General features: G+C 39.4%; 1 protein-coding gene across 2 annotated transcripts; it reads right to left on the bottom strand.

The window, feature by feature from the left end:
- Positions 1–200: 200 nt before the first annotated feature.
- agtrap (angiotensin II receptor-associated protein) lies at positions 201–12,843 on the bottom strand. 2 transcript variants are annotated; one of them, XM_055659242.1, is made up of 5 exons: positions 12,500–12,604; positions 10,647–10,681; positions 6,742–6,853; positions 5,231–5,444; positions 201–2,397 (listed from the first exon to the last, which is right to left on the bottom strand). In XM_055659242.1, exons 1-5 carry the CDS (start codon positions 12,524–12,526, stop codon positions 2,279–2,281), a joined length of 507 nt encoding a protein of 168 aa, XP_055515217.1. In that variant the 5' UTR covers positions 12,527–12,604; the 3' UTR covers positions 201–2,278. The 2 variants fall into 2 exon arrangements, with proteins under 2 accessions (XP_055515217.1, XP_055515218.1); XM_055659243.1 differs by lacking the exon at positions 201–2,397 and adding an exon at positions 2,404–4,104 and having other exon boundaries at positions 12,500–12,843.
- Between the last annotated feature and the right edge of the window lie 1,535 nt (positions 12,844–14,378).

Below are 14,378 nucleotides of genomic sequence, written 5' to 3'. Positions count from 1 at the left end.
TCTAATATCATCAGTGTTATGCATTTTTTTTTAAATGGTCCACATCCATACCTTGTTATGGTTTAGGTTTCCTAAAATTCAGGAATTCGTACTGTTGAAGAAAACTTAATACAACCAGTCCATATGGTTTAGATGTTAAAACATGTGTTCTGCATTGTATTTAATAACCTTGATTCAGAGATTCATTCACTGCAGTCTGATGAGTTTAATCAAGTTTATTGGCAATAATAATGTATTTAACAATAAGTATGCAAAAAAAAGGTAGTCAATTCAGAATAAATGGCACAAAATAGAACTGAATTACACATTGGGATTTGGAATTAAATGTTCAGCCAGAAATACCAAGGCCTATACTGATACCGGGTTTCTTGGTTGCACAGCAATAAGATTACTTATTGAGAACAGCAACCAACTGAATGTGGGAATGGAAGAATGGCTATTATGGAAATTATCATTCACCGTATGCCATTTTCAACAAACAATACAGCGAATCCTTGATATTTGCATGCACTGGTGCTCGCCAGTTACATGTATAAATAAGCAATTATACAAAATAAGAAGTTTCAGCTTTTTAAAGTCAATTACTTTAATATTTTACACTACATATTTATGTTCAAAATGTAAACATAATCCAAGCCCCATCTTCTCGTGGACAGGAAATGTCTTGGAGGGAATGAGTCCCTCTCCTTTACTGCAGTATTATTACTGATTCCACACCTTCATGAAATGGGAGAGTTATATGATTTCTACCAATGTTACTGTGTGGAATCCAGACCTTCAATTATAAAATGGCAAGTTGCTACTTTCTTGGAGAGAGAAGTCACTTGGTATCACAACTATATGATTCCTGAAACCCCTCGGGCTAAATCCTGGGACCATAACATTGTTAACAGTATTCCGATTCAAATCAGTATTATACTCTACCCAATCTTGGGAGAGATTATATTTATCAAGGCAAAATTACAGAAGTTACAAAACTTATTGTTCAATGTTAGTACAATTTTTAAACAACCATGTTTCAGAAACTGATTTATATCACTCTTGCAGCGATTTGCAGGTAGATAAATCCCCATCAGCTGATTCCGACAAAGGGTCTTTATACATTTTTTTTTAATAGACATCTAACAGTTATACATATAATAGTTCATACAGCGCTGTTGGCTGCAGTACACCAATCTAGTTTTTAAACTTAGAGGTGCTGGCGCAGTGTACCATCACAAAAAGCTAAACACTGGTCTCAGATCCGAAATGTTGACTATTTCTCTTTGCACAGATGCTGCCTAATGTACTGTTTTTTCCAGCATTTTCTGTTGTTAATGCTATTAATTGAATGTTGTTTAACTGAATCAATTATATTCAAGGGTGCAATTGGCCACATTTAAACCTGCTAATAAAGGAACTTCAATATTAAACAGCAAAAGCTGCTCACCTCCTGAATATTTTTCATATACAGCGTACCACAACCTCCTCCCACTACTTTCCAACCAGGATCCATTACACTCAAGATAGACACAAAATGCTGGAGTAACTCAGCAGTTCAGGCAGCATCTCCGGTGAAAATGGACAAGTGACGTTTCGGGTCGGGATCTTTCTTCAGACTGAAGATGGGTCCCAACCTGAAATTACAACTGTCCATTTTCTCCTGGGATTCTACCTGACCTACGTTATGTTGATGCTATGTTACTGCAGCATTTTGTGTCTATGTTTGGTACGAACCAGGCTCTGTAGCTCATTGTTATTACATTCCATTACACTGAAGATCCATTATCCGCAAAGAAAGGTATGTTAGTAAACTTAGAAAAATTACATAGGCGACAGCAGTCATGTCTGCTATTCCAAAGCCTTTTCATAAAGGAATGAGGCAAATCATCTTCAACCCTTTAGTCATTAATGCCAAGTATAACTACAGCAAGCACTGGCTCTAAACCTCAGAGAGACTTACAAGAGCTTTAATTTAATCAAATCTGTAATGCCCTGAAAGTAAGTTATTCAATTGTGACCTAATTGCCACATTTGAATTCACCAGGATAAGAATTTTTCTTATGATGTTCCAATCTGCAATCTTCAACTCCAGATGGTATTGTCACAGACAAGATTGCTTTTTTTGTGGATGGTCATTATTGTAATGTTACCATCTGGATGACATAAACAGAGGTCCAGGCACCGAACACTGACAATTTGACCAAAGCACACACGCAACATTCAGAATCAGGTGGTTACTGAATCTAAGGCACAAGATGTTTATACAAGTTTTCTTTTGGTAGCATATTAAACTAAGTTAATAGCCTGGGACAGTAATCTTTGCCTCTGAGGAAGTAGAAGGTGGGCGGTGAGGCTCCTGCTCACCAATGGTCTGGTATGAAGTTCGATCTCGACTACGAGTTAAATCGGGAAAACCTGCATGGAACAATTCAGAAAAAAGTCATTTTTCACGTGTCTCACCCACCCCTGCTCCCAGCAGAATAAAATGAAAATACCAAATATCCAGAACTTCAACAAAGCTGGTGTCAGCCATCGATTCACAAAATTAACAAAGCTTGGAACTCTGCATCTCTCCAGGGGTGAATAGTAAAGCCATTTGTAACCTAAACAAATTAAATAGAAATTTTGGCAAGAAAATACGTTATTTATTCAAGTCCATTCCTGCTTCCAGTTTTCTTTATTCATTTTTCCTTCTGCAGACACTATAGCTGATCTCAAATGTTATTTTTTCTTCAATTGCAGGCTCCAGTAATACATTCTACAATCTCAGCTCTAAAATATTTTTTTTTATTATTTTGTCCAAAATCTCTTATCTATAGTCACTCATAGGGTTTTTTTAACCTTCGGTTTTTAATCATTTTAAACAGCTTTATAAATATCAGTAACAGATTACAAACCATTCTCAAGGCCCCTCACAGAAATGTAATCATATATTAACTGATAACAAGCCAATAGAATTATCACGAAGAGCGAGTCAAGCTAACAAAGGTGCAGGCAGTGCATTAAGAATAGAATGCTTGACTAGGACTAAAAGTGGAAACCAGTGCTACCAAGGTGGTGAAAGGATGAGTACCCACAATAGCTAGAGGTCCATCAAATCATAAACAGAAGCATGAGGCAACAATGGCACCTGATGCCTGGTCTTCCATTCAGTAACTTATTTGCAACAATTCATATCCCTTCATTTCCTTGTTATTCCAAAACTATCAGTTTTCATCTTCAATAGATTCAGCAATGGAGCCTCTGTGGGACGCTTACGTTTATTATTATCACGTGTACCAAGGTACAGTGAAAAGCTTTGATTTGCATGCGATCAGATAATACTATATATAAATATACGATCGTCAAACACAAGTACAATAGATAGAGCAAACTGGAAAATAAAGTGTGGAATATAGCTCTTGGCATTGTAGCATAGCAGTTCCACAGAAAATGTCCTATGTCCGCAATGGGGACGCTTAATGAAGATTATTTTAACTAATTTTTTGCCCATTCCCTTTCCTACCCATTTATTTTAATCTTCTGTATTCGAGGTATCATAATTTGCATAATTGAAGGAAGCTATTATCCCATTGCTTCCACACTAGTCTGAAGATGACTATTTAGGCCATTTAATGCCATTATGATAATCATATATAATTTATGTATTCAACTTTACTCTCATTGGATTTCTATTACTACATGGCTTTCAAAAGTTCAAATTAGCAAAAGGTAGGATGCAACCAAATAGTCTGGTCAGCGGGCATTCATGAAAGCTGACCGAGGTCTGTCTCTCTCCCTCACTCTCTCTCTCACATAAAATCCCATTCAATATGAATGTTAACAAATACATAAACTCAAAATGTACACAAATGAAAAGCACAGTATGTAATATTCAGTTTCTTTTACACATGCAAGTTAATAATAAATAGCAAAAGTAGCAGCAACATTTCAGCAGCCTGGGAAGAATCAAGTAATTATTGTAAGATCACCAATCAAAGCAGATGGACTGCAGCAAAGGGAGGAAGATTGTACACACACTGCTGGATAGGCAGAGGTAGATGGTTCAGCTGGAGCGACCACAGTAAGCACGGGATTCAACGCTATCACACGTAAACCTGCTGTCAATGGAGCTGTCCAGGTCTAAGATGGAGAGAATGGAGGGAGAGAGAGCAGAAAATAAAGCTTTGAAAACAACATTTTTGTGAGGTTGGACAGCAGGCAACAAAGACATAACAGATGCAACACAAACATAAAAGATGCAACACAAAACACAATTATATGAAAACTAAATCTCTGCTCATGGAATAATTCCATTAATTACTTTCCTGAATACTTCACCCAAGGTTTAAAAGTATTTAAGAGCCCGAAGCAGTGAATAAAGCAAGTATCTATCAAAACCAAAACCTGGGAACATTTTTGATTATATATTCATGGATCCCACTCTTAATCTCATACAGAATAGTGAAAGGCTTGGGTAGAGTGGATGTGGAGAGGATGTTTCCACTAATGGGAGAGCCTAGGACTAGCCATAGCCTTAGAATTAAAGAAAGGAGATGAGGATAAATGTATTTTGTCAGAGGGTCGTGAATCTGTGGAATTCCTTGCCACAGAAGGCTGTAGAGACCAGTAGATATTCTTATGGCAGAGATAGATAGATTTTTGATTAGTACAGGTGTCAGAGGATATGGTGAGAAGGCAGGAGAATGGGGTTAGGAAGGAGAGATAGATCAGCCATGATTGTGTGGCAAAGTAGATTTGATGGGCCGAATGGCCTAATTCTACTCCTACCACTTATGACGGATTAAGTTATTAACCCTGGGTACTTTATCACGTGGCCCCATAACAACCCACCTGTACTCATAGGATCGAGATGTTTGGTACACGTTTGCTTGACCTTCAAAGGGAGACAAAATTCATAGTATGCTGGTGTATCAGTGCTATCACCAGAATTTGACTGATCCACCTGCAATGCATTATTAGAGGAATTAGCTGTGGGGAGCTGCTCCTGCAGTGCAGGGGTTGAGAGACACACTGAACTAGAACATTTGAATAGGATTTTTGGATGGGGAAGGGAGGGTGGCAAGTCATGTAGTTAGTAAACAATACAGGGTGCATTTAGGTGGCAAGGAAGAAAAGACAATGAAGCATTCATCTTAGACTTTATGGTATTCAAATAATTCCTTTAATGCTTCCAAGAGCCATCAGCTCCCATCTGTCCCTTGTTCCCTGGAACATAGTGACAATGACATTTGGTTTGAAATCTTACCAATGTTTAGATTGCAATCGCCCCCTCGCTCCTTGTACATCTGATACACAAAGAGACAAGAAACTGGTTTCAGAAGTAGGCTCAAAATCGCCATGCCAACACTGAAACGGAATTGGTCCCTACTGCTGTCAATCTGGACATCAGCTGCACGCTCATAGTTGACTGCAATGTGGATGATGTCCAGGAGGATTGTTATTACCATCCCAATCAGGTACTGAAAGACAAAGAGACAAAGTCAGTTTAAACCGACAAGTTCAGTTTCTTAACTTAACATGGCAAGAGGAGGGTAGAAGAGAATAAAAGGCAGATTGGCGACCAAACTCATTGCATTCTACATTCATGACTACACTCCTGGCTCCATGTAGCTGGAGGAATCCTTACCCCACACGCTCAGAATTTCAGAGTATGCAATAGTGCAGGACTATTCCAGGAAATAAAAGAAATGCTGGTTCCAAGAATTATTTTTTTAAATATAGATATTCATGGCTTGAAGAGAGGGAGTGGGGGAACAGATGCCTAACAGAGAAGGGAAAGGGGAAGAGTGAATCCCAATAAGTTCATCCCTTTGGGCTTTGATACATTGTTTTAGTGCAGTCACTGATTTTGTAGCCGAACAATGCAGGCAATGTGCAGACCACAATTTCAAAATAATTAGCGCTAGACACCGAACAATGAAATTGTCTCTCAGCACATTTGACGTTCATTAGGTGTTCAACAGTGCAATTGGCAGTTCGTTGGCTCAGTATTTAGAAAGCAACCACCGCTGCAAGCCTTGAACCTATGATCTTCAGTGGTTGAAGCACTACCAGCTAAGCCATGGTAACTATTCAGGTGATAAAACAGATTGTGATATAGTAACATGTAGTGAGTTTGGCTGCATTGTACCCGTTGGTATAAAGGAGGCAGCAACTGTAATAACAAGGCAGGCATGTTTTTTAAATTTACTTTGGGTCACTTTTGTTAAAGGGCATTTTGCTTCACTGAATTTACTTATTACTTAAATTATCTCTGGAATTCTATTGAAGCATGCTTAAAACTTTACAAGGCGACTGCACAGTAGGTTATGAAACAGAACAAATGTTACATAGGTAGCATATGTAAAATATGAGGTGAACCACATGCCAGGAAAATTCTAGGTTATTTTAAACATGACTGATCACCCTAACCAGCGAAGATAGTGATGATATGTTTATTGAACTTTCAAGCAGTGTGTGACTTGTCCTTGGTCTACATTGATCTCAAAACATAATTTTTGAGTAGTGTGTCTGATAATTGTACAGAAAGCTAGTAGACATAAGCTCACCTGTGATGCCCCCACATTTAATTAGTCAGCAACAATCATATATGTAAAGAAGATACTTGGATAAGGAAAAATAAGTGCTCAGGATCCATGAATTGTGTTCCTACAAAGGTTAGTGGATTAGGAGGTGGAAATGGGTTCAGTTCAGTTGTAAGGACATATATTACCACAACATGGAAAACAATACTAATGTTAGGGCAGAACTACTCACCATGGCAAGAGCATCAACAGAGTCTCTCTGAGCAATGGCCCAAACCCCAATGGCCAGAACAGCATAATTACTCCAGATGTATGGTTGTGGAAGCCAGAAAGACAAACAGCCCCTGTCAAAAAGCAAATCACCTTAAGCTTCTCTTTCTGTGGGGAATTTTTCTGTTTCTTCAAATGATGCATAGTAGTCTCAACCATGTATAGAGCCAATGGCTTTATACATTTTGAAAACTGCCAAAATATTGCAAATTTCTAATGATTATATAGTTGCACAACACCTGATTTCTCCTCCACTTTCTCTTTGATATCGAGGTTAAATATTTTTTCCCAGGAGTATTTTGTTCTAATATGGTAGGAACAAAATTTATTCAGAATACCAAACAAGTAGCTCTGAACCCTTCTGTAAATATACTTCTGCATGTGGCAATGATCAGTGGGTAAAGAAAATTATGTGTTTTGCAATAGTAACGGAAGAGTGCAAGAGCAGCTGAAATAGATCAATTGAATCTCGAGGAGGAAGTGGACCTCAACATGGCAACATCACAATATGCTGAATTTCAGTTGATAACACCTTATCCATTCATTTCCAAAACAAACCATCAAATAATTGAATCAAACACACACACTTATCCCTTGCACACACATTCCCTTTCTGGTACAATTCATCCCAGCTGCCAAGGGTCATTAATACCCAAGGCAGGAGACACTCCACACTTTTAGTCCACGCCTGTACAAATAATCAAAGATGCACTTGGATAATAATTGCTGATTTTAAGTTCCTGGGATAAATCAGTTATCCTTTTCAATATCCTCGGAGTTACAGCAACCAGTCAAAGGCCAAAAATTGCTTCAAATTCACAAACCAGTTTAATGCCTCACTCTAACTTTGACAACTCAGTACAAATTGAGTTTGACCTGTAATAATCTATAACCTAGATGGCTGTCAGATTATTACCAATTTTGAAGACTGCAACTTTAATATTGAACGGTTTGCTTGAAATGAATAATAACAATGACTGAGAATTTTAGAAATCTCAGTTAAATAAACTACTGCCGAATCATTTCTGGTATTTTGTGATTCTTGACTCTTCCCTATTGAAAACATCACGACCTTTCCCTGCATCAATTAGTCAGAGCCAAGATCACAGAAGCATGTGAAATTTTAAACACCATTACGAATTAGGAAACTAGACTGAAGCAACCAAATGCAACAAGATTTGACTTGCCTCTCTCCAACCTCCGCATTTCTACATACCCTTTGCCATAATAGTACAATTTTTGTTAGATGGGACAGCTTTTAAAAATGATCCTACTTAAACAATAAATGGCTTTGCTCTTGAGTTCAGCTTTAAAAGTATTTTTGTCCAAAATTCATAATGTGTGGTTATTGTTTTGTAAAATTGAGCTCTACTATCTGAAACCAGATCACCGACACAAACCTAAAAGTTACAGCATAACTGCATAATCACATTCACAGAGCTACTGGCTAACTTTCAGCATTAAAACTATACGATATTTTAAAGAACCATTACAATATTAACTTTTCTGCACTTAGTTGCTGAAGGAAGTTAACAAAAAAGGTCAAAGTGATAATTTTATATCTCAGTAAGTTGGGTTTCCCCACACGGGTTAGCATTTCAGTTAAACCATTACTGCTCAAGTTCTGAGACTAAAAAGGAATTAATTCCCAAAATATTACAGAGAAACCAAGTGATACAGATTCCTATAAACAATGGTTGTTACCTCTACTTGTTTCTGAATAAAGTGACTTTTTTGCAAGTGAGTGGCATTAAAGGGCCAGTCCTACTTGGCGATTTTTTACGGCGTCTGCCGGCGTCATATCAGGGTCACCAAAAGATTTTGAACATTCCAAAATCCAGCAACGACAAAAAATGTTGCGACACTTGAAAAAACACCGCGCGTCAAACATCAGCATGCCGCAAATTGTTCGGTGACCTGATACCTCAGTCAATGATGCCGCAGTCACTAAAAAATCGGCAAGTGGAACAAGCCCTTAACTGTCCCATCTTCTAATCATCAGTGAATATTAAATTGCCCAATCAGTTTTGAAAAGTACTGCTTTAATATGGTTCTTGACTGCAAGCGGAGTCATCTTTTTGATAATCCTGCCACCTAAACACTGCCCACCCTATCAGCCCATCAGCCGCTGAAAAACGTACCAATCAATATCACATCTGGGCTTAGATTACTGATGCTCTACTGGACTTCCATCCTTCTCCACAAATTTCTGCTCCTCCTAAACTCTGAAGCCCACATCTTATTTGGCCTCAAGTTCTATTCACATCAGTCCTACACTCATGACAGGCACCCAATCCTGACAAACATATTAATACAAACATTTTCTACTATTAATTCCTTTTGCGGGCTCTCCCCTCATCATCTGTGACCTTGACCATCCCAATGATATAATCTTTCCTAACCATTATTCCACCAGTTCCAGCCATTTGCAAATCTACCAGCATCCACCATTGGCAGACTTAGACATTCTGATTCTCATTCTCTAGGAATGTTCCTAATGCTCATCTATTCGGCCTTGCTTTCAGTTATTCCTCCATTACAACTCTGTGAAACAACAGTGTAACGCTTGTTCTTGTTAAAGGTGCCATTGGTGCTGCTGATGACACAAAAGTGGGTGAGATTGTGAATTGTGAGCGGAAGACCGAGGCGGTTCAATTGAGTGGAAAATGCAGTACATGACAAGTTCAGTGCATTGCACATAAATGTGAAGTTATCCACTTTGGAAGGAAGAGGAGGAAGTCAGGTTGTTATTAACACAGGAAGAGACCAGGAGGTGTTAATATACAAAGTGATCTGATAGCTTTTGTACACCAGCAATACCATACTGTTTGCCACCTACAAAACTACATCTAGATTTGTGCAGCAACAGTGAAGGTTGCAAAAGTATGTTGGCCTTCATTACAATTTTTTTTTAAATCCAGGAATAAGTGAATAGTTTATTATAATTATATGGGGTCCTGGCAAGATTAAACCTGAAGTCCCGTTGAGAGTTCAGTCTCCTCACCCAAGAATGGATACAACTGTGATAGGGGGAATACAACAACAGGGGGAATACAACAACTGATTTCTGAGATTGTAGGACTGTCATACAAGGAAAGATTGAATCAACAAAGCCTCAAATTAATAAAAATGAAAGGAGATTTCATTGAAATGTACAAATGCCTGCCAAGGTTCAATAGGCTCTGGAGAAACAATAAACTGTAGTTACTGGAATCTTAAGTAAAACACAATGTGATGGATAAACTTTGTTAGGCGGCATCTGGAAGGAATGGAGAGGTGTCATTTTAGGTCGGGACCCTTCTTCAAACTGGAGAATGAAATCGGGTTTCAAGGTGGTTTAATTGAGCAAGTCTGAAGAATGGTCCCGATCCAAGATGTCGCCTGCCCATTCCCTCCCCATATACTGGATGAACCACTCAGATGATCCAGCCCTTTGTGTTTTGTCAACATGCTCTAGTTCTTTTCATCTAGCTGAGAGTGCAGTGGAAGGACTAAGAACTGGGATCACAGTCTCATGATGAGTTAAGACACTTAGGAACAAAAGGAGAAGGAATTTCTTCAGTCAGATGATGGTTAAACTGGGGAATTTGTAATCACAGAGGGCTGTGAGGGGCAAGTTGCTGAATATATTGAATTAAAGGTACAAACGGCATCAAGTGGTGTGGGAGAGAAAATGCTACTGTTACACAAGTTTAGCAATTATCATTGTGAAATAACATGACAGGCTCGAAGGGACTATTGGCTAATCCCTGCTCTGACTTTTCTCAGTTTCAGAAATGCAGCAGGTGGTTATTTGTTAGCATTATACAATTATTTTAACTGAAAGGCAGTGATTTAAGAATAGATTAACAAACTTTCATTACTCACCAGGTTGTAAGGAGCCAGTGCACAGTGATGATCATCTGTGGGGGTCAAAACCAGGTCATTATGGTATATCTGAACAATCTCTGTAGTTCCAGTGACATTAACAGATTCTAACCCAAGCATATGATCCTCAATGTCATATATATATATATATATATATATATATACACACATATACACACACATATACATACATATATATATACATAAATATATAGTGCGTGCACACACACACAAAAAAATGTAAACATGTTATGAACACAGTACAGGAACAGGCTCTTTGGCCCATAATGTCTGTGAAGAACATGATGCCAAGTTACATTAATCAGCCTGCAAGTGATTCATATCCCCCCCCATTAACCTTATGGCTATTTAAAAAACCCTCAAATGCCATTATCGTATCTGTCTTCTTTGCAATCAATTCCCACAGGCTACAGAGGACCAAGACAAAACAGGAAATACTGTTCCTCAAGCTTGCATTGGAACGGTGCAGGAGGGCACAGAAAAATCAGAATAGGTGCGGCATGGTTAATGACGTTGTACGGAACTGCAAGGTTAAGGTAGTCCTGGGGACTGAACGGGTCTGCTTCCTCAAGGCCATTACCCAATCTTCTCCAATTAGCAGAGACCACATGCAGTACACTAGATTGGAGTGAATTACTGATTCGCCCATTCAGATAGTTTGAGTGGAGACACAAGAAACTTTCAGGGGAAAATGCCGTGAGAAGGGGGAGGGTTGATGGAGATGGGAGAACAAACTATGGAGTCACAAAGGGCATGGCCCATTCAAAAAGAGAGGAAAGAGTGACCAAATTTGTGAATGATATCCTTTGAATACAGAGGCTAATGAGATGAAAGGCAGGAACTGGGGTGATTCTAGCATTGTTGATACTCAGAGGAGACAAGAGATGTGGAAAATATACGATTGAAACATCAAATTACAAAGAGATTACACAAAATTTACACAGTTTTACAATTACACAAGAGAAAGTAGATGAGACAGGCACAATAACAAAATGTAAAATACATTTGGACAGATACATGGATAGGAAAGGTTTGGAGGGATATGAATCAAACATGGGTAAAAGGGGCTAGCTTAGATGGGACAACTTGGTCAATGTGGATAAGTTTGGACCAGGCCTGTTTTCGTGCTGTATGACTATGTCAAAATGCAAACGAGAACTATCGGGTGTGACTCGGAGAAACCTAGTTGAAGGAAAAAATATCTCAAGGATCTGTGTGGAAAGTCGCATCACCACAGCAAATACCACAGATAAACCGGGAAAATGAAATTGGGTGGGGTGAGACTCAATGAGATTCGAAAGCACTTAGATATAAAAATGTATAACAGCTCCATCACAGCAGTTAAAATAAATATCACGTGGAATTGATTTATTTAAACAAACTCCTAACTACCCTACATGGTCCAAACTTACATAAATACAAGGTCGTTCAACACTTTGCACCAAGTTACATTCACCCATTAACCTTATATCTGCTGATCCGTGCTGGCTGCTTTTGAAGCAGTGTCAAGAATGGAACTACAAACGTCACTTTTGTTTTCCTCCATAATTTCTTCCTTCATTTCTCTGCCGTCCCCTCCAGTCATTTCACCCTCCCGTATATCGTGCGCATTTCTGAGCAAGTATTTGGTCAGGAACTGTTAACAGCACTTTTTGGGGGGTTGGATACTTGTCTGAAGTTGATTGGGGCGTTGTATTGTAATTGTGCTGTTGTTTTGCCTGGTTTTTTTTTACCGCTTTCAGATCGGTACCACTAACCCTGTCTTCGAATGTCTCCGAAAACCCGAGGTTACTCCACAATCCCAGTCCCGTTGTTAATTTCCCAGTGTTTACCTTCAGATTAATCACCGGCAGACCCATCGTTGCTTCTTCTCCCGGAATTAAACTTCAAATACAATCACGTGTCCCACAACCACATGACTCCAGGCCACTTTCTGCAGGGAACTTGCCGGCTCCCGGGTCCTCCTGCCCGTCCCCACTTGTATTTCACCACTCGTAAGGGAAATTGGGACACCAAGAAGATTAATACTATTGTTTCAGTGCACTGTCGAAGCGGCCGATTTAATCTTTACTAACAGTCAAACGAAAATAATCCAAGGTTCAAAGATTCTGTCTTCGCCGTTTGTGGCATTTTGCTCCAGTAATTAACCGTTCAACCTCGAGTTGACCAACCCCGCAGCCTGATGTGTGTTTTTGTGAAGATCAGCTGCTCCGCGCATGAAATCAGATTAATATTCATCCGGAACATTTGGCCCACAATCAAGTGATCGCTGAGCAGCTAGCTATTATTGCATCGAGTGAAACTGTACATTTCACCAAGTGCTTTAAAAGGAAACTGCTGGCTGGAGGAACTCAGCATCTGTGGAGGCTGGTCCTGATACAGAGTCTCCACCTGAAACGTTTGCTGCTTGGTCTGCTCAGTTCCTCGAGCATTTTAGAGTGTGCCGAGAGGCACCCTGGATTCTGCAATTTTAGGTGACACCCACCTACTACCCCCCAGTATGCACCTCCCCCATTACCCCAGCACGCCCTTCTGAGGTTAATTACCGGGATGGCGATATGTTGATAGAATGGAGCGACTGAGCTTGTATACACTGGAGTTTAGAAGGATGAGAGGGTATCTTATTGAAACATATAAGATTAATAAGGGATTGGACACGCTAGAGGCAGGAAACATGTTCTGAATGTTATGGAGTCCAGAACCAGGGACGACAGTTTAAGAATAAGGGGTAGGTCATTTGGAACTGAGATGAGGAAACACTGAGGGGGGAGAGGGTGGTGGGGAGAACGAACGTTGGAGCGCTGGAGTGCCCCTTCTCTCCCTCCCGGAGTGGCCGTCCTGCCTTGCAAGTGCATTGTGATGTCACTCAGATTTCTTTTTTTCCGAAATGGGTGAGTTTGAAGAAGTCGGACTTATTTTCTAAATTTCAATGATTAATAACTTTAGAAATGTAGGTGGAAATGCGACGGGAAGATGTTTATCGCCACCACGGGAAAAATGTGAGTAGGATGTGTGAAAATGGGAAGGCTGTGGCCTAGCGTTTGGAAGAAGATAGGAATTAACCAGATTGACACAGAGACACATCGTGTGCACAAACAAGATGAAGACTTTTAGTTATATAGAGATGCCATCCAAACGTGCTAGGCATGGACAGTGTTACTTGAAGGATTGTGAATAGAGTTATTATCAATTATCAGTGAACATGCCCAGCTGGCTTCAGACCACAGATGCTATCAATATCTGAAGACTATTTGATCATAAGCACAGTCAAACTTGCCTAGTATTTGGTTTGGTTTATTTATTGCCAAACGGACCTCAGGCGCTGCCTAAGTGGAGTTTACCGGATGACCATGTGGGTTTCCTCCAGGTACTCCGGTTTCTTCCCACATCCCAAAGACATGCAGGTTTGTAGGTTGATTGTCCTCTGTAAATTGCCCCTAGTGTGTAGGGAGTCGGTGTGAAAGTGGGATAACATAGAACTAGTGTGAATGGGCGATCGATGGTCAGCCTGTAATGAGTGGGCCTGTTTACACGCTGTATCTTTCACTTAATCAGTATCTGAAAACTATTTGATATCAAAATTATCAAAAAGTGTTTTATTTTTCAAAATATAGTAATCTTCAGATATGAATGTTATTGACAAAATCAGTAATTGTAGTCCAGATCTACTTCACCTGGAAATATGACAATAGGCTTTTTATGAACTATTTT

The sequence above is a fragment of the Leucoraja erinacea genome, chromosome 30 (genome assembly GCF_028641065.1).
Source record: "Leucoraja erinacea ecotype New England chromosome 30, Leri_hhj_1, whole genome shotgun sequence".
Lineage (NCBI taxonomy): Eukaryota > Metazoa > Chordata > Chondrichthyes > Rajiformes > Rajidae > Leucoraja > Leucoraja erinaceus.
The sequence above is the reverse complement of the archived record's forward strand: the minus strand, read 5'-3'. Positions and strand labels throughout refer to the sequence as shown.

Coding starts and splice junctions, on each gene's coding strand:
- agtrap (XM_055659242.1), bottom strand. CDS start 12,526: ATGGGTCTGCCGGTGATTAATCTGAAG. Junction 5,445..6,741: donor CTGTTGATGCTCTTGCCATG/GTGAGTAGTTCT, acceptor TTTGTCTTTCAG/TACCTGATTGGGATGGTAAT. Junction 2,398..5,230: donor CGATTGCAATCTAAACATTG/GTAAGATTTCAA, acceptor TGTTCCATGCAG/GTTTTCCCGATTTAACTCGT.